The sequence below is a fragment of the Gymnogyps californianus genome, chromosome 8 (assembly GCF_018139145.2).
Source record: "Gymnogyps californianus isolate 813 chromosome 8, ASM1813914v2, whole genome shotgun sequence".
Taxonomy (NCBI): domain Eukaryota; kingdom Metazoa; phylum Chordata; class Aves; order Accipitriformes; family Cathartidae; genus Gymnogyps; species Gymnogyps californianus.
Genome location: NC_059478.1, coordinates 16,896,171 through 16,915,887, shown reverse-complemented (window position 1 = coordinate 16,915,887; position 19,717 = coordinate 16,896,171). Strand labels below are relative to the sequence as shown.

The 19,717-nt window shown below is 39.1% G+C and overlaps 1 protein-coding gene across 4 annotated transcripts in view; it reads left to right on the top strand.

Annotated features, from left to right (window-relative positions):
* Positions 1 to 644: 644 nt before the first annotated feature.
* Positions 645 to 19,717, top strand: part of ABCD3 (ATP binding cassette subfamily D member 3) — a 31,747-nt gene continuing 12,674 nt past the window's right edge. For 2 of the 4 annotated variants that reach the window (XM_050901293.1, XM_050901295.1), the window contains exons 1-4: positions 645 to 804; positions 15,014 to 15,050; positions 17,431 to 17,529; positions 19,143 to 19,231. In XM_050901293.1, the coding sequence (XP_050757250.1) occupies positions 689 to 804; positions 15,014 to 15,050; positions 17,431 to 17,529; positions 19,143 to 19,231 (341 nt within the window). In that variant the 5' untranslated portion in view covers positions 645 to 688. Of the gene's footprint in view, positions 805 to 11,088; positions 11,145 to 15,013; positions 15,051 to 17,427; positions 17,530 to 19,142; positions 19,232 to 19,717 lie in introns of those variants that run through there. The other 2 variants (XM_050901292.1, XM_050901296.1) reach the window with 2 other exon arrangements.

Below are 19,717 nucleotides of genomic sequence, written 5' to 3'. Positions count from 1 at the left end.
GGCATTGTTTTCCTGGACTTACACAGGTGACAACTCATTCCACCCTCTGTCTGAAAGTCAATCTTGGCAGCTCCTCTCATGCCGCTAAAAAAAAAAAAAGACAGCGTGGCAAAACTTACATCAAAGTCTCTCTTAAAGGTTTATTTCGTATTATCTCCACATTTATATGGCACGCATAATTCACACTCAGGAATTACACCGCACACCTGCACAAAGACCACCCGTGGAAGCGAATGACCGGAGCCCCACACGGCAGGAGGTGCCAAGCCGAGGATGCTTGAGAAAATAAAAACGTAGGCTGAGGCCGAGGCGCCACCCGGCCGCGGGGCGCAGGGGGAGGCCCAGCCGCCAGGCTCCTCAGCCCGGCCTCCAGGCGAGGACAGCCGGCGGCAAGCCCGGCCTCGCTAGCACAGGAGGAAACCGCCCCTTCCCTTTCACCCGCTCCCCGCCGCGGGGGCGCGCCCACCGGCACAGGAGATGGGGAAGGAGCGTTAATTACCGCTGCCCTCGTTGCACAACCTGCCCGCGCCGCCGCTCGCCAGGCAAAGCCCGCCGCCGCTCGGTGCGGGCCGTCCCGCCGGCGGAGGAGAGGCCGGGCGGGCCCGCCCCCGTCCCGGCATTCCCCGCGCCTGCTCGGCTGGCCTCGGCTCCGCTCGGTTCGGCTGGGCTCCGCGGCTGCGCTCGCACCATGGCCGCCTACAGCAAGTACCTCACCGTGCGCCATTCCGCCATCGCCGGGGCTACCGCCGCCGCCTGCGCTCTCCTCTGCCTGCTCAACAAGAGGCGGGCGGCAGCCCAGCACGGGTGAGCGGGGAGGGCCGGGGGAAGCGAGCGGCGGGGCCGGCGGCCAGGGGCCAGGCCTGGGGTGCGCGGGCGGGAGGGGCGCCGGGGTCGAGCCGCAGTGCGAGCGCTGGGAGGCCGAGGCGAGCGAGAGCTGTGGTCGCCCTCATCGGGTGTCGGCCTGACGGAGGGGCAGCCCGCGTCCCTGCTGTTCCGGGGCGCTGCTGCCGACACCTTCCTCCCGGGGAGGTGGCTCCTGCGGAGAGGGGTCAGGCTGCTTCCCTCTCCCGCCTCGCCTGAGGTGCAGTCGATGCCGCTTTTGCGAGTATCCAACCGCCAGCACCTTGTTACTCAAATTATATTCGTTTTCTCCATTTTCCTGACTGTGAACTCATATTAATGAACAGTTGACTTCTAGGGATGTCCTAGGATGCCCTATCTGCATAGGCAAATAATGGACCCCAGCTGTTGTTTTAATGCTGCCGTGAGGCAGTAGGGTACAGGGATAACAATTTTAAAGAGGTAGTATCTGGTTATGTTGCCTGTGAGGATGCCTTACTGGTATACGTGTGCTAGGGTGTGTATTTGTTAATCTCCTATGAAGCGCTTAGGTACCATAAAGTGTGGCAGATGAAGAATATACCTCAGACTCAGTCCTTTCACGATTTTGGTGTATTTGTGGCTGTAGATTATTGACCATATGCTAAAGACCTGGTACGTTACGGTAGTACAGTTAGATATTGTGTAGTCACTACAAACTTACCCTGGTGCTAGATCTTGATGGTGAAATGGACTTACTCAACAGACTTAAGTAATAACATACCTGTGATTAAGCAACAATCCAGTTTTATTTTACCTAATTCCTTTCATACACATGATATCTTTAAGAGCTTCATGAAGTTAGGTAATTTTGTCATATAACATGTCACCAGCGTATCAATTTCTGACAATTCATGCATTTGCTACCTTACATTGTTTGCATGAGAGTAGAAACAACAAGATTGCAAACTATTGCTGAGAATTATTCTTCTATCAAAATCGTAGGGAGGGATGATATTTTTCAGGTATCTCTGCTTAACTTAGTGAAATACTGTTGTAAAAAAGGAGAAAAGCTGTATAGAAGGGCATAGAAATGGTGAGCTGGGAGGGTTACTGACACTGTAGTGCAAGATTTTCACACTTAATATATCCTGTTTGTAAGAAAGACTAGGCCATGCAGATGTTCTGGGAGCATCTACATTTTAATTCAGATCAAGAGTATTCTTTTAAAGTGAATCTGACAATTGTCCACGCTTACCTTGCTCTGCCTTTATTGAGGAGTGCTTTTGGAGCCCACAAACTAGATTACATTCAGATCGGAGCACATCTTCAAATGTAGATGCAAGTCCAGCATAGTTTTGAAGTGCATTTAGTATATTCCGACTACTAATAGCATTCAGTTGACAGGAGCAGGCTAGAACTTGTCCAGAGTAATCTCCTTATCCCTTAAATAAATATGATGTGGGTCCTGGGTTGTCCCCATAAAGTATTTTGCTTGCAAATCTTCTGATGTTGATCTGCAGAACTTGACAATGGCAATGCATCTATTAGCTTGAGAGTCAATATACTGAAAGTGAGCATTAGCCTTAATGCTGAAGACTATATTTGGAATGTGTCCTTCCTGTATGAATCTTTGATTTTGCTGGGTACAGTTTTAAAAATCTGAGGCATTCGTATGTGTTAGGAGGACCAAACGCTATTACAAGATTAGTGAGAGTTGGAGAGTGGAGATAACTTAGGAATTATGTTCCAGCTAATTCAGCAGTTGAATGGAGTTGTGAGAGCCTGACCTGATCTGTCCCTTTTCCTCTATCTGTACTGCAGTCTTTCTGATACCTTGTCCTTTACTTCTGTCGTCTTCCTCTCTCAAGCCATTTTGCATTCTCAAATCTATTAGAAACACAGTTGCTAAAATAAGTACCATGCTTGCAGACTTGATTGTTCCACTTGTGCATACGTGTTGCTTTACGCTTTTGAGTCCCTCCACAGCTTAGGTCTTATTTACTACTGGTACTGTATTGTGGCCATAGATTCCAAACTCGTAACATCCAACATTCAGTTGTTTCAATAATAGCTGTGCTGTTACTTGAATGCTATTTTTGAGGATGATTTTTGCCCACTGGTCTTTGTTCTTTTCTCCATGATTCCCTGTGAGGAGCCTTACAGAATGCTACCTATCAAGACTAGGCAGTAGGTAAGCGACATTGCCTATACCACCAGCCTAGACAAAAGCATCCGGTTATTACCATTGCCTCATCCTCCTTTAGTCTCATTAGTTCATGTATCTTCATTTCTTAATGCTTTGTTGCTAATGTAAATTATAGCATACTTTTGGAAACCATTGTCATTGTGCCAGATCTTTACATATTCTATCACACTTGTGGTGGTATATGATGCTGACGGATAATAACAAATGGTAAACCTTTGTGCAGTAATGTAAAAATCTCAAGGGCCTAGTGTACCCTCTAATTTCTGTGTTATATTTCTCTCTGCCTCTTTGGGAAGAGGGAGAAGTTGGGAGGGTACGGCTGTCCTAAATTTGTTTACTTATTCCTATGGAGAAGAATTTCACTTGACAATCTAGATAGTCTGGAAGAGGGCTGGAAGTGTAGCTGCTGCTTGAGGTTAACTGAGTAAAGTGTGTGAGCGATAGTGGTGATTTAGGTTTATATTTGTGAATTCCTTTGTTAACCTTGGTATATAATGCCTGAAAATGTTGTGTCATGTTAGTGTGAGATGAATTTCAGCTTCCTGAATTCTAGAAGGTGAAATTCTAGTTTTGAGCTTCGTAAGGGCAAAGGTGAGTGCAGATTTGAATATAAACAGCAAAACACTGGCCTTCACATTCAAGTGAACCATGGAAGTGTTCTGGTGCAACTGTAAGCTCTACCTGCAAAACTTCTTCCTTCCTAGCATAGTTTATTTAAGAATACACACTTAAGTGTTTATGCTTCTACATACTTTATGTTCAAAATAAGATATGCTATTATATCATGTTTTCCTGGAATAACTGTCTGTTTTCTGTTTTATTTTGTGTGCTGCTTTTAAGTTTTGCTGGAATGTCAGCAATAGTTCACTATCAATGCTGGCCAAAGTTGAAAAGTACAATAACACACAAATTTAAAAAAAAATTTAAAAATCTTTTAGCAAATCAAATGTGTTTGAATGTGTAACAAAAAAGTTATCTTATACAGACTTCTTATATTGTGTCTGTTAATTTTGATATAGAATAATCAGTTATAGAAATGATAGCAGGAAGGAAAGAAGAGGCAACTTTGACCTACTTTTTTGCTGTCAGACAATAGGGGCAAGGTCCAGTGCAACTCATATCAAGTAGTAATGTATGAATAATTAAGCTGTATGTGTTATGCTAACCTACCTTAGTAGGTCAAAGATCACTTAATTAGTGCTAGCTGGATTAGTCACACATGTTCTTCTGTAAGAGCTATTACATCGCTCATCAGTTCTGCAGAACTGAGAGGTAGTATCACTTGCAGTTTACAATATATTTTAACCACAACTTCCTAAAATCCTCCAAAATAGAACAACATAGAACTGTTTGCTTATAGTAACTTGTTAGTGTTCCATATTACTTCCTTGGAGTAAAGCACGGAAAGAAAAATGCGCTGTTTCTCTATTCGAGTTGCTTTCCTCAACAAGTCTTTCCTTGGAAAAGCTTCATTTCTTCTTGGGAGGGGGGGAAGTTGTTATATGTAAGTGCAATTATGACTTCAGTTGTAGTATTTGGGTTTTTTTAGAATCATAAGAAGTCTTGTTTGAGAAACTACATTATCCTGGGTATAAGATACAGGAAAAAACAATCATGACTTTAATCCATCATGAGCTGTTTCTGCAAACAGAAGTGACTCCAGCATTGATGATCAGTGTCTTGACAGTTGAAAATGTTGCTTCCATTTAGGGAAATAACTCATAAAATCTGTTTTAAAGACCAGTGGTTCTATTTTTTCCACTATTGAGTATTGGAGAAAGATTTATAGAGTGGCAGAATGAAGGAAAACCAGTGGAAGTCAGGTCAGTATTCTTTATACTTTGTCCCCTGTCAGTTAAAATCAAGAAAAAAGTTTAACGCCCAAGACTTTGTCGCTGAGCAAGGTCTGAAAAGACTGATTTTTGGAATGGATTTTTCTTTTTTTCCAAGTAATAAAAAGTATTGAAATAAAACTTAGAACTAATCTTTACTATTTTCCTAAATGATGTTTTGTGCTGTAATACAAGTACTGTCTGGTTGTGTGCAAACACAACAAATGTTTCTCTTTTAACAGCTGCTGTTACTAGGGGATAGCAGTTTGTTGTTGTGAATTACTATGTTAGTTGAATGCAAATGATCTTAACCTTACTGACAATGCATGAGTGGGGATTGTAGTTCATATTTGTGCCATATTAAAAAAAATGGCCAAAACTGTTGAAATGCTGAGCCCCTCTTCACCCCCTTGCCCTCCAACCTTTACACTTCTGCTTTGGTTCACCTAAACATTGTAGTTCTTCAAACAAAGACACTAAACCCATATTAAATGTAAACACTCAAAAAGATGGTAAATGCTGAAATAGGGTTATACAGTATAGGATTGTAAAAGGAAAAAAGTCCATAATGTACAACATGTGTAAAATAAAATGAAGTTATATGTTACCTTTCATCCACAAAAATCTAATCCTGTGTCTGTTTTATGGGCTTTGTCTTGAATATTAAACATTACTGCCTCAAACAAGAAGCAGCACAATATTTGCTTAGGATTTGATTGCTTCAGAAATAAAACCTTAAGGTGTGTTACATAAAGGAGCTGGATATTGTCTGTTATCCCTCTATTGAGAATTGTTCCTGAATATCCATGTAGTTTAAAATACACACATGGAGAATGAACTTGGATTACTTTCAGAAAGAAGATTTTTAACTCATACAGCTTTCTGCTGGAAGAAGGGACTGAAAGGAGTAATAGAAGGTAATTAGGGTAAAGAGTTTGGAACTGCGTCATTAGGGAAAGAGAATAAACAGAATGGAGTTAATAGGAAGGAATTTGTAGTATATGGGAAGGTGACAAAAGAAAAGATTTCAGAATCTGCTCCTAGACGTGCTGGCCTTTCCTATCACCCAGCCGTGTCCATTAGAATCCAAGAGGATGCTAAGATATGGACATCTAATTTTGTATAAATTGAACTACTGAAACCCAAGTGTTTGGCATCCCTCCTGTAGAGAAGAAAAATGCATGAGGGAGGAAGAATGTGTGCTTGGGGCTTTAGAGGTTAGACATGCCTAAAGCAAGGAGAAAGGCTCATTTGAGTTGAGAGAGGTCAACAGAGTTGTTGACATGGTGTATATCAAATAAGGTTTTACAGAGTTCATCTTAGGTGACACACAACGTATGCACTTGCCTGTCATTTGGCTTCTCAGCCTTTTTCTTTTGACAGAATGGAAGTAGATGTTCTGCTTATGTCATCAGCTGGACTGCCCATGAACCTACAGTTTGGCATTGATTGATACAAGTACGTTCAGAAGTGATAGACACGTGTTCAAACATTTGGAGGAGCTTTCAAATATAACGCAGAAGTTTAAACATAGCAAGCGGCAGTTGTAATTTGAAGCAAGTCATGCATTTTTATTCCATTTTTGTATATTTAGGATGTTTATTCTCTCTTGTTAGTTTGCCTCGCTTCTTCAGGTTCTGAAGATGTTTGGGTGAGCCTTGCTAGTGTACTTTGCATGAAGGGACTTGTTCTAGTTGAGTCCCCCATGACTGTTTGACAAGAAGGGTGAAATTATATTGCTGCAGATTAATAGACTGCTTCCATGTATGTAAAAGCTTTAAAGGGAACCTGTGCTGCTTTGCGAAAAGGTGGCAGGTGTCAAAAAAAAAAAAAAAATCTCTACACAGCTACATTAAAGTAGGTTTATCCAGAATGTGAATGTGACTGTTCAGTCCACGACTTGCTGTAAGTGCACTAGCATTTAAAAAACCAAACCAAAACAAAAAAGACAAAACATACAGATAGGATTACTAGAAAATGCATCTAAAATCTAATCTTGTAGAAAAACCTGCCTGGGGCTCAGAAAACCTGTCTGCAGCTGGAGGGTATGGAGACAGGAGAAACCAGATGACTCAGTCCTACTCCTAGTATTCAGACTGCCTTTGTTTTGGGCCTCGGTAGTTAATTAGTGGTTTCTCTCTTATTAGGTTGCATAAAATGATTGCTGTCTAAGCCAAGATCTAGTGTAAGTGTGTGTAACAGTGTGAAACTATTTTCTTTTTCACTTTGCAGGGAACTAGCTAGAAGTCTGTTTCTGCTGTTATCCATGAGGGAGAGCTACAGCCACAGCTCAGGCCAGAGCACAAGCTTACGGAAAAACTAATAGCTCTAAGGTTTTTCTTTACATGTTACTTTGTTATCGAGATGTAGACTTCTACTGAAACTTAGAATTTCCTTTACAACAGTTCTGCTTTGTTGCCTTCTCAAATGTTTGTAGCAACTTTTTGAGCTTTAGCAATGCAGCCTGCTTGCAGTGACATAGCTGTCTGTGACCTTCTCAGAGTCCCCTTCTTGGTTGCCTGAATGCATTCCCCTCGTATTATTTTTGGTTATGCTGCAACTAGTCACCAACCTAGAGCCAAGAAAATTATGCCCTTGGTTTCTGTGTGTGCTCAGGGTGTACTGCATAAACGGGCATGGTTTTGGACTGTGCCCAGGCTTCTGAGTAAGGTTGCTGCCCTTGACCTGAAATAACTGTACTGTTGCTCTCTATGCCTCTGTGTGGGGTATGCGATATGAAGCTATGTCTACCAATGAGTGTGCTACGAGCGACACTATACTTTTCTCATTATAGCTGTTACTTCTTCACACTGTAACAAGGTATGCTGTTGCATTCCATCTTTAGTCATTTGAATTGTATTCTGTCTTTACAATGTCTCAGTAGTATCTTGACTGCAAAACTAACGTGAAAACTGCACAAATAATCATGAACTATTACAAAGTTGTTTATTTTGTGGTTTTTTTAAAAGCTATGAAAATTGCCCAGTGCCATTCTAGAATGTAAGGTCTGCAAAATACAAATAGAAAGGTTGCTTAGAGGTAACAACTGTTTGAAAAGCTCCACTTAACCCTAAAACAGATATTCTTCCTTTGCACTGTGTTCGGCAGAAGCTAGTCATCGTACTCTACAGAAGGAAGGTAGCATGACCTGAAAATTTGTAGCTTTTTTGCAGTTAAGCACAACATAACATTTTCAAACCCTTATTTCCTCTTCACCTGTCATTAAACTGGAAGTCTTGCTTATTTCTCTCTTCATCTGCAATTCCCTGTTATGCTTAGCTCGGTGTAGATTGCTTCCACTGAACTTTGTTCTGGAAGGAGACAGGTATTTCTAGAGACAGTAATCATTTAACTTTTTCCTGTTTCCTAGTAAATACCACAGAACTAGTATTCCTGAGACCTGTCAGTAACTAGACTCAACGGCCTCTTGAAGGCTTTTCCCAGTTTCTCAAACCACTTTCTTCTTCAGTGCCATTGAGAATGATCCTTTTTGAGTAACCACCATTGTTGCATGTTTCTTTAGAGAGAATAGCTTCACCAGTACGGAAATAGAGTTAAACCTAAAGACTGAGTGCTGTGACCAACACTTATTTGGAGACTGAAATTGCATGGTATTGTCATGAAGTTTTCTGCCTCCCCCCTGTGCTACACTGCTGCCCTCGAAGTACGATCAGCTGCCAAATGCCTGTACAGAGTCCTGAAACTCTTTGTTAGTTTCTTTAAAACATCTTGCTTGTTTTGGATGGCCATGTTTCTCGATGTTGGGGAAAGGTGTTTTGTTGTACTGCCTACTGTCTATTGGGTAAGTACTTGCCTATTTACTTATCTTTAGCGAGTTGGTATTCAGTTACCATGCATGTATAAATGAAAAGTTTGGTGTAGTTGTGTCATCCCAGTACTGCTGATACCTTTCTTTGCTTGTTGCATGTATGTTTGCTGTAATAGATCTGTGCAGTTAAATAACGGGTAGCAGGCTACACCTGAGTTGCTGCTTTTCCTGAAACTTCTTCAGGTGACACATGTCCCATTATATCTCTAGCCTGTTGTCATGGTTTAACCCCAGCCAGCAACTAAGCACCATGCAGCCACTCGCCTCTCCCCGCTCCCAGTGGGATGGGGAGGAGGGTCGGGGGAAAAAAAAAAGTAAAACTCATGGGATGAGATAAGAGCACGTTGATAACTAAAGTAAAATAAAATGTAGTACTAACTAATAATAATATAATAACTGTAATGAAAAGGAACATAACAAAACAAAGAGAGAAATAACACCCAAGAAAAGAGAAGTGATGCACAATGCAATTGCTCACCACCTGCTGACTGATGCCCGAGCAGTGATCCACCCCTCCCAGCCAACTCCTCCCCATTTGTATACTGGGCATGACATTCTGTGGTATGGAATACCCCTTTGGCTAACTTGGGTCAGCTGTCCTGGCTATGCTCCCTCCCAGCTTCTTGTGCACCTGCTTGCTGGCAGAGCATGGGAAACTGAAAACTCCTTAACTTAGGATAAGCCCTACTTAGCAACAACTGAAAACATCAGTGTGTTATCAACATTATTCTTACACTACATCCAAAACACAGCACTGTACCAGCTACTAAGAAGAAAATTAACTCTATCCCAGCTGAAACCAGGACACCTGTTCATGGTTTTTTTTAAAAAAAAAAAAAAAAGTAAAATCATAGAAAGATTTAGGATAGAAGGCATCTCAAGAGGTCACTTAATCGAAATGTCTGCTCGAAGGAGGATCCACATTGGCTTCAGACTGGGTCGTTGAGGGCTTTGTGCAGTCAGATCTTGAAAACGTCCAATGACAGATTCCACAGTCTTTGGACAACTTATTACAATGCTCTGTTATTGTAATAGTGATTTTTTTAAACTATTTTTTTTAAAATTTTTTTTCCTTATATCCAGTTAGAACCTCCCCCATTCAGTTCATGTCTGTTATCTCTCTTCTGCTGTGTGCCCCTGTAAAGAGTCTGACTGTCTCCTCAGTGGCCTCTTAGGTAATGGAAAGCTGCTGTTAGGTTCTCTCAATGCTGCTTTTTCTCCAGGATGATCAAGCCCTCTTCCCTCAGCTTCTCCTTATAGGGCTAGTGCTCCACCCTCCTGATCATTGTGATAGCCCTTTGCTGAACCTGCTCAAGTTTATAAATATTTTTTTTTTTGTACTGGGGGTCCAAAACTGATCATAGTACTCCCTATCATAAATGGTAACCTTGATAAGGAGTGTCTAAGACATTGCTGTAGTTAAAAGTGGCTTTTCATGTACGCCTGTTGTAGTCACTGAAGTGTTAGTTTGATTTGAGTCTGACTTTAAACATGATGAGCATAGAGGATCATTTTGAAAGAATGCTTTGGTTTGTTTAGCATGAAGGTAGCAGTCAGAGGAAATACCATGAAAATTTATATAGATTAAACTCAGGCTGATCTTTATATCTTGTTGCCATAGATGGTCACGTGAAGCAGATGAAAGTTGTGGGTTTTTTAATTATTATTTTAATAGAACTAAGTCTTTATAGAAGCTCCTTTTCTCTCCATCCCCAGTATAGGGGAAGATTTTTACAGAATTACTTAATCTAGGTATTCTGGAAGCTTATTCCGTAGATAGATCATCTGAATCAAAAGTACTTTGTGTCTTATTCTACATGATTTGTTCTTGGCTTTGTGATCTGCATTGCTGCAGAGGGGTTGCTGCATCAACCATGGTGATCTATGGATGAGTTCTGCCTTTGAAAGCAGAATTTGACTTATTGATTGCTTTAAAATTTAAGCCTGAGACTGTGGCAGTTTGGAGAAAGACTTCACTAGTGTAGTAGTAGTACCTGCTGAATACAGGCAGAGAGATGTGTATAATTAAGATTTTTAATGCTTCCATAGAAATTTTAAAGAAACTATGCAGAAACACTTTTTTAAGTGTTGTTTCATCTTGGAATATTCTGTGTTCATATCCTTATCCAAAACTATTCCTATCCAAATCAATAGATTTGGCTCAGTGTTAGAAATATTTTAGTACCATAATTTTTCTTATCTTTTTTCTATATATTGTCTGGGTAACCCTTTTCAAAAACCTCACTATCACCACCCCTTCTTGTGTGCGAGGGCATGAAGGAAGCTCAAAAGTCAGAGTCTGCCCATCATCTACTTACTACTTAATGAAGTCTGTTATTTCATTACTGTATTGGCAGGTCTTTTTTCATAACTCCCTGGCAGTAAACTTAGTTTCAGTCAAGCATCTTCCATGTGGAAAAACTGAAAAGCAAGCAGACGTTGGAGATGAATTATAGTAAGTTAAGTAATTCTGCTACACAACTCTGTATTCTGTTGGCACAGTAAGAGCTTGGAAGAAAGCTAGCTTTTGTATTTCTACAAGTTTTATTATTTCAGAGAAATAAAATAGAGCAGTTCAATATAAAAGTTTTTGTGTAGTTTTGAGTAAATGTTACTATATAATTTGTGCTTGACTCATGCTTTCAAAATATTCTCTCCATATGTAAACTGTCATGGTTCAGTTTAAAATCACATTATTATTTTTAAGCTGCAGTTAGGCATTCCTAAGTTCAAAAATGTAATAATTTACTTTCCTGAATGATATTGTTTTATGGTGTATGCCATACTTTTTTTCTTGCTGTGAAGTGGTCTTTTGAATACTTGTTCTTGTAGTCTTATTTTGTCACCGTACCTTTTTTTGGTGGACCGTACCTAAAGCAAGGTCCTGTATTCTCTTAGTATCTGTAACGTAACTATTGAATTCTTTTTGATAAAATCTAATGCCTCAGGGGAACTGATGGCTGGAAGTAAAAAAGCAATCCAAATCCAGGGAAGGGCAGGAGAAAAATCTCAGGGCTCCCTGATATAGAAGGAAAAGGGGAGAAATGAATGGTGAACAGTTGCTACACAGTTCTGACTTCGAGGTAGAGAGGAACAGAAATGTGTTCCCTATGGGACGCGTTTCACATCACTGCTGAATCCGGTGCTACTCCCATTCAAACTGTCTGGAAGTTGTTTTTACTTTGGGATCTTTCATTGTCCCAGCCGGTCCAGCTTCAGCCTCAATACGTGCACTCAGGGAAGGGTTTCATTGTGAGTACCTTATGGTGAAGTGAAAGTAACTATGCTAAAGATCAAAAGTAGAGTTCTTCTGCAATTTGATTGTAGCTGCCTGAGTTGTAGTAATATTGATTGAATAAGCATGTGATGAATTGTACTAACCTGAGCTGTATCATAGCTGTTACCCTACCACATTACCAAGTCAAGCATCAGTAGCGCTTGAGCTTCAAGGCACTCCTATGATAATAAAAAGCACAGTTTAACTCAAACTGGAGAGCGATATGTGTGGATAGGGCAATCGCTAAAGTTCACATTGCAGTAAAAGGCAGCCTTATGTTTCTGTTCCAAGCAGTCCTTACACTGTGCTGCTCAACGATGGCCCCTATACCAGAGGAGTTATTTGCAGTCGAGAATTTGGACAGCATGTAGCACTTACCTTCCTTCACCAATAAGGCTTGTGATGCTCCAGCATTAAGTAAATGGGAGGTCTGGAATAATAGAGAGCTTGAATCTATTCCAAATATTAGAGCTCTCTGCTGTAACCAGATAGTCTTGTTGTATTCTTGCTGACTAATTGAGGGTGTTATTTAGTCTACAAATTCAATGAGAATGCAACCACAATTCTCACAAAAAAGTTCTACAGTAGTATAATGGAGTCTGGAGTATGCCAGTAGGTATCGGACTGAAAAAATGAGACTCTTGAGAAGGAAAAGTTCTGCAGTAATCAGCCTGTAGAAGTTTTATTCCAGGCAAAACTATGGCACAGTCTTTTGTTGCAAGTAAAATGGTTATGGGTTATTATTATTTTTAATAGCAAGAGCAATGTTTTTGGAGCTATGTGGCCACATTTATTTTTCTGCTTCTAGATAATCCATGCTTCATATATAAGATTGTTTCCTTTCTTATTGAAGTATTAGTCTTTTTTTGAGCTTGCATGAATTTTTTTGAAAAAGAGAACAAAACAATGTTAAAGCTCTTTTTTCATTAGGCTTTGAATTTACAAATACTTAATTTTTATCTTAAAGTTTACAAATATAAATTCTAATTAAGTGTGAGTTCACAGTTAATTATAAGATCACTATTTCTGAACAGTTCTTTCTCATTAATGGATAATCAGTTTCAGCTCAGTTCAGTAGTTTCAGCTGCTGAATTTCTCTCAACAGCTACTGTAGGAAAAAATGTATCAATAAATACATCAAAGGTATTCAACTGCCAGAATAATTCTGGGCCTCTTAATATATTACTATTTTAATGTATTCACTTCTGATCCTTTTAAAGCTGAAATAGTTGTGTATTAGGAGTGTTGTGACTTCAAACATTGACAGGCCTTGAAGCAGAAAGCTAGGAGTTATTATAGCATATCTGGAACAGCAGCATACTTTCATTTTGCATTACGGCAAGTCATGAATCATCTAGGGAAATACCCACATAGTTTGATAACTACTTATTCACACCTAAGAATACTACTTTTCTCCTAGTCCTAAACCAGGTGTGACTGGACTGATCCATACTTAAGGACACTTTTTAAAAAAATAGGTCAATCTTTTGTACTTTGAAAAATTACAAATGTATTGAGAAGTTTCTTGTACCAGCAATACATTGCTCCTACATCACCAGGATATAGTCTCTAACTAGATTGTTTCTTAGACTTTGCACACTGTTACCATTTCCGCAGACATACTTCCATCATGGCCTGATTAAGTGTTGTACCTCTTCTGAACTTTTAAGTTTTCTCCCCCAATCTGCGCTCTGCTGCCCTTCCTGTTCTTTGTTCTGTCTTTTGCACAAGTAGTCTTACAAGATTTTTATCTTCTCTCAGGCTTACCTTTAATTAAGTTCTTGTTAAACTGGCATCTCTCCCTTCTCATTCATGGTCTTCTCCTTCCCTTCTTTTCTCATATACTGTTACCTTGCCTCTTCCTTCCATAATAATAGAGTTATTTCTCTTCATTGGTCAGTGACATTCATAGATCTTTCTAATCATCATAAATTAAAATAGGCATGCTTTCATCCTAGGTATGTTCTTCGCAGAGCTTTAAAGCACAAGTGTGAAATGATGCTGTTGATAAAGTTGCAGGATAACTGGTTGTGTGGCAGTCTGCAGTTGTTTTGATGTTGTAAGCAGACGGAGCAGTGCCTTTCATAGTTTCTGCTTCCCTGTAATTTCCTAGGTGCTGTCTTGAAAGTGTATGAATATTGTACTTTTAAGTCAGCCTGCTCTCAATGTTTTAGTATGATGGTTGAGAAATGGTAGGTTACAATTTAGTATGGTTAGCTGTCACTTTTAAACTGTATGAATGCATAAGCTCTCCCAACAGCTTCATGTGCTTATCTGATACTTGAATGTTCAGAAAGGAAGACAGACAAACTATAACTGTCTTATATGTCAGCTTGCCTTTCTTAAAAGGAGAGGAAGAACAACAGCATTGTACTTTTGAATGTTTGTTCAGCACTAGTTGATAAATATTTTTCCTCTAACTGTTCTGTAAAATGCAGGGGAAGGAAAAAGAACAGAATAAAAACTAGCTCCCCTTCCAATGCACACCATTGCAGGAACTTGGTTTCACAGGATCTGACTTTTTTCCCCTGCAGCGCATGTTTATGAACAAATAATCTTTATATATAGTAAAATGTGTTATTTGAAAGTCAACTATAATGCAAAACAAATCTGTTTGGCTTATGTAGATGGTGTGAAACATCAAAGTTGGGTTGCTTGGATTGCTGAATCTGCGTTCATGTAGTTTTCATTTGTGGTCAGTGGAACCATGTAGCCATGCTTGCAAAGTATATGTGAGAAACATAAAAACACTAGGAGTTTGTGATACAGAAGCCAAGATAAAGCAAAACTCAGAGATGAAAGAGGGAGGCTTCGTTTTCTTACATGAAACTGAATGCTGGAAGGAGTAAGGTTTCATTGAAATAGTATAAAAACAGCACACAAGTTTGACATAAAAGGTAGCCCTGCTGTGAAGACATTGTACTGCTTTGAAAGAAAGAGACAGGGATATAATCCCAAGCTTTCCTTTTTGTCTCTTCTGTGTAGAGATCAAGACAAAGAAAAGTGTGTTAATAACAAGTAAGATATTTTATTTTTTCCCTCTACAGTAAAAGAAGTGGAAAACAACCATTGCAGAACAATGAGGTAATTCTTTCTTCATGTAATATATTTTTAATAATTTTAAATAATACTGTTTGGTTTTGGTTTTGGGTTTTTTTTTAACTTTAAGTCACATAATTGTAGTTTTATTTTGGACAGAATGATGGCTGTGGTGTGAACGATACTTTCAGACTTGCATTGGTGAAACAAATGGAAGAATCAGGTTAATCACATGTGGTTGAAGTTTGACTGCATAATGATATGTGCTTGATGTGTACCATGTGCTTTTTCATCTCTGTGCCTTATGAGTGTTTAAGGACTAGTGTTGTAAGTTTGGCTGTATGCATAGCAACAAACAGCTGCCTGTAGATTTGGTATGACTTGTATTTGGATTTTATTTAAAAGAAGAAAGTATGGAACAAGATGTAGAGTCTGACAATTTCCAAATAGTACTTCAAACTTCTGGTAGGAGGTTTGGCATTTCCCTGGTCTTTTGTGTGTCTGTTAATTCATTTATTTGAAAAGGATATATTATATCCCTTTAAGTCAAGTTTTTTGTTTCATGTTCAAATAAAATATGACCATTAGCCCAAAGGGCAGAGCCCGTGATTAGAAATATTGGGTCATATGATGGTATGAAGAGATGACTATTCCATGTACTTCCATCTTTGCTGAAAACTTAAAAAAAAGGCTTGCACTGGATAAATATAAAAGTGTATGTAAGCATCATGTTCGTGCAGTCAAGGTCTGGCTATAAGCTATCTGTCATAAACACTTGTATTTCTCATAGCTATACCTATTTGTAAAAGTCTTAACTAGCTTTCTCTTATTCCTATCCATCTTGGATATAATTATACTGAATGAGGAGTTAACAGTCTAAGGAAAAAAACGTTTGGGAAAGAAGATATTGGAATTAATGTAAGTGCAACACAGAAGTGGAAATGGGGAAGAGATGAATAGAGAGGAAGAACAGGTTCAGCTCAGACATCAAATACGTTTAGTTAGGTACTCCCAGAAATTTTGCACATCAGACGTTGTGTTTGTCATTTCTATTACAGAAAAGCAATAACGTGTAGGGTCATGCTTCATTAGGCCTGGACAGTAGTCTTTAGTTGTTGGGATCGCTTGGATTTTTGTGTAAATACTTTTTAATTAAAATATTTTTATCACCTACCATATAGCTAGAATTTTTATCCGTCATTTGCGTTCACATAGTTCTTTGAAAAGGGCAGAACTATAGTTGACTTCATCCCATGAAAAACAGGTGTAGGCTTATTCACAGAGCATTCGGAGTAAATTTGTGTTTGCTGGGGCTCAGAGCTTGCAATTGTGTTGCCCATCACATTGCAAACAGTAAGTGAAGAGATTAAGTTAGGCTCTTTGTGCAAGTTTCTGTGGCTTAATCATCCTTGGAAATAAAAAAAATAGAGTGCTTGACAGGATTGTCTGAGCTGATTAATGGTGAATCACAGGCTACTTTCTTTGTCTTCCCTATCCTGTCTGCCTAGTTTTTTCTTTCAGGTTTCCTGTCTGAGTATGTTGTAGTATTACTATAGGCATTGATAACTTTTGCTTCACATGAGTCTTGGCTAGCAAAGATAGCAGGATTAGGTTGATTAGACAGGACTTGTTTTAAGCACACATGTATGCCCTTTTAGTCTGTTTTCAGGACTGAATCCTAGTGTCACAACTGTGAAAGGAAAGAAAGAAAACAAAGGAAAGAAAGAAAAGATACCTGGACCATTAGCTTGTTAAAAAGTATTCAGGTTAGTCAGGACCGAAGATAGGGTTATATGGAGTAACCAAATGCAACTGACCCAAATAAAAGGTGTTTTGGTATAGAAGGGTTTTTAAGTCTGGTAGATTTAGCTCACTAGGATTGTGTTGCACTGTTTTTTAGAAGTAAAGGAATAACAAATTCTGGCTTCGCTTGAAACAAGTTTGGGCTGTGCAGTCAAGGAGTGTAAACCATTGATGGTCTAGACAAGTGAGGGAAGGCATCTTTAAAAATACTGGCTGATGGTGTCTTCTAGAGACAAGCAATGTTAAGAGATGGCAGATTGCATTATAACTTGTAATTGGATGTTTTAATGCTGTGGTCTGCATTGTTTGTGTGTCACTTTTAACATAGATTTGAAATAAATAATATTTTGTATCATGGCAGCTACTTCCTATTGCAATTTGGTTTGATAGCTTAGTTCTCTTACTTAGGATTTCTGTTAGCTGTGAGGGCATACACTCCCGATTCTTACATTTCCATTTAACTTGTGTGAGCAAGTCTTAATTTGGAGGGAAATATTGCAAATGCTGCAGAAGGAAGGTAGCTGTAAATAACTTGGATAGGGAGAATATCAAATCAACGTTTAAATAATACATTGCCAAAAAAATATCACTTTTCTTGTTTTGCTTGTTCTATGTGCAGCAGAAAGAGGGAAAGAAGGAGCGAGCAATGGTGGACAGAGTGTTTATTGCAAGAATATGTCGAATCCTGAAAATAATGGTCCCTAGAACACTTTGTAAAGAGGTAAGCATTGCCTGCAGTAACAAATAAAAATGAGCATTTTTGGAGTCAAGTTTTCTTTCATAATTACACCAGAATTTAAACAAAAGCATATACTTTACTTGAATAGGACTAAATAGTACTACATGTTTTAAAGTAGCAACATATTAATATAAAAATCTACATGTACGTTCAGTTGTTAAATCACTAAAAAGTTGCATTCTGGTTTCAATTACAAGACAAGCCATTTACTGTCAGCTAATAACTACTGTCTGTAGCATATCTTTTTAAAAGGGCATCTGGGTTTTGCTTGATTTGATGCAAGGTAGTACGCTTCTCTGTGCAAATGCTTCCTATCTTTAAATAGCATGCTGTTCATCCATAATTTTGCTTCTGTAACTTATATCTAGGCCAACTCTTATTAGAAAGTGAATTTGTCAAAAAGTCTGTTAGCATCATTTCAGGAAAGCTAGGCAGACTAGAATTTAGCAAGATAACATTGTTTGCCTCAGCATCTTTCTCATGCTTTCCAGAACACTTAAGTTTTTTTTAAAAGTGCATTAGTTGAGCTCAGAACTTAAGTGATGAACTGTAATATGTTAGAACTTCAACATACATCAGGCACAAGAGCAATGAATTCCAATGTGCAGAACGTAGAGCAAGCATGGCAGCCAGCTAACCTGGATGAACAGGGACCTTTGACGGCTCATTCACAAAAAGGAAGTATATGGAAGGTAGAAGCATGGATGGGAATGCCTCTGAGAGTGCTGACAGAGCCGGCCTCCATCAACTTCAAAAGGTTATGGCCATCAGAAGAGGTTACTAATAATCCCCCAAAAAACCAAACATCACTCCGATCTTCGAAAACAAGTATACTGGAAGCTACAGGCTGGTCAGCCTCACTATTCCCAGTAAGGCTGTGAGCAAATCCTCCTGGAAGCTAACTCCAGCCACATGAAGGACAAAAAGGTGATTGCAAATGGCCAGCCTGGATTTACGAATGGCAGATCATGCCTTACTAACTTGATTGCTTTCAGTGATGAAATGACTGGCTGTGTGGATAAGGGAAGAACAGAGGATGCTGAATACTTTGATTTCAGTGAGGCCTTGAGACTAAGGTCTCCCCTAGTACCCTGATAGCCAAACTAAATTGGCTGGATGAGTGGACAATGAGGTGGATGGAAAACTGGCTGGGCTGGCTTAAAACTGGCTTAAAGGTTTTTGGTCAATGGTACAAGGTCTGACTGGTTACTGATGGCCCTGTTTTGAGTGGGGAGTTGGAGTAGGTGACCTTCAGAGGTCCCTTGCAACCTATATGACCCTATGCTTATGGCAGAAAGGTGTCTCAGAATAGCAGTAACTTCTTTATCCCTGCAATCCTCCATCTTATAGGATGTGTCCAGTATATGTATCAACCAAATACAGCTTTTAAAAAGACAAAATTTCTCATGAAAATGTAATCAGTATTTTATTAACAATATTGTATGCTAATGTGTTTCCTGCAAAGTGAGCAAATATTACATTAGCTGGGGGCAGCAGGGTAATACTTTTCTGCTAGATATGGTTAGACCACTTACTAGAAAGAAGTGGTGAATTTCATCCATTGTTTAACTGTTACACTTCTGGTTTTGTACTAGACAGGTTATTTGCTGCTTATTGCTGTGATGCTGGTAGTCCGCACATATTGTGATATTTGGATGATTCAAAATGGAACAGTCATTGAAAGGTATCTATAAACTTGTTATCTTTAAACATTCTTTCTTGTGTTTAACAAGGAAAGTAGTCTGTCAGAACACATATTCAGACATTTTAAAGCTTGCTTATTTATATAAAACAGTTGAAAAACTGGTATAGTTGCAATTTGGGGGGGATCCGTATTTTTTTTTTTAAAAGAAATTATTTTTTTATCAACTGTTTTTCTGCTGTTGGACACAATTTTATTTTTTTAACCAAAGTTTACTTATTAAATGATTTTCAGTTCTTTTGGTCACATTTTGTATGTTGAAGACTCTAAATCTTACGTTGATCTGAACGTCTGAGAGGGCACTTCAGAATAGTGGCATAGTGGTTCCATGTCATTGACTCAAACATGTTGCTTGGATATTAGGACTGTTACTTCTTCCTACTGAGCTGTTTGCTCTTTAGATTGATAAACACAATGCTTTCAGTCTTATTGTTTTAGAAAGTGTTTTCTAGTCCTCTGATTAGTCTT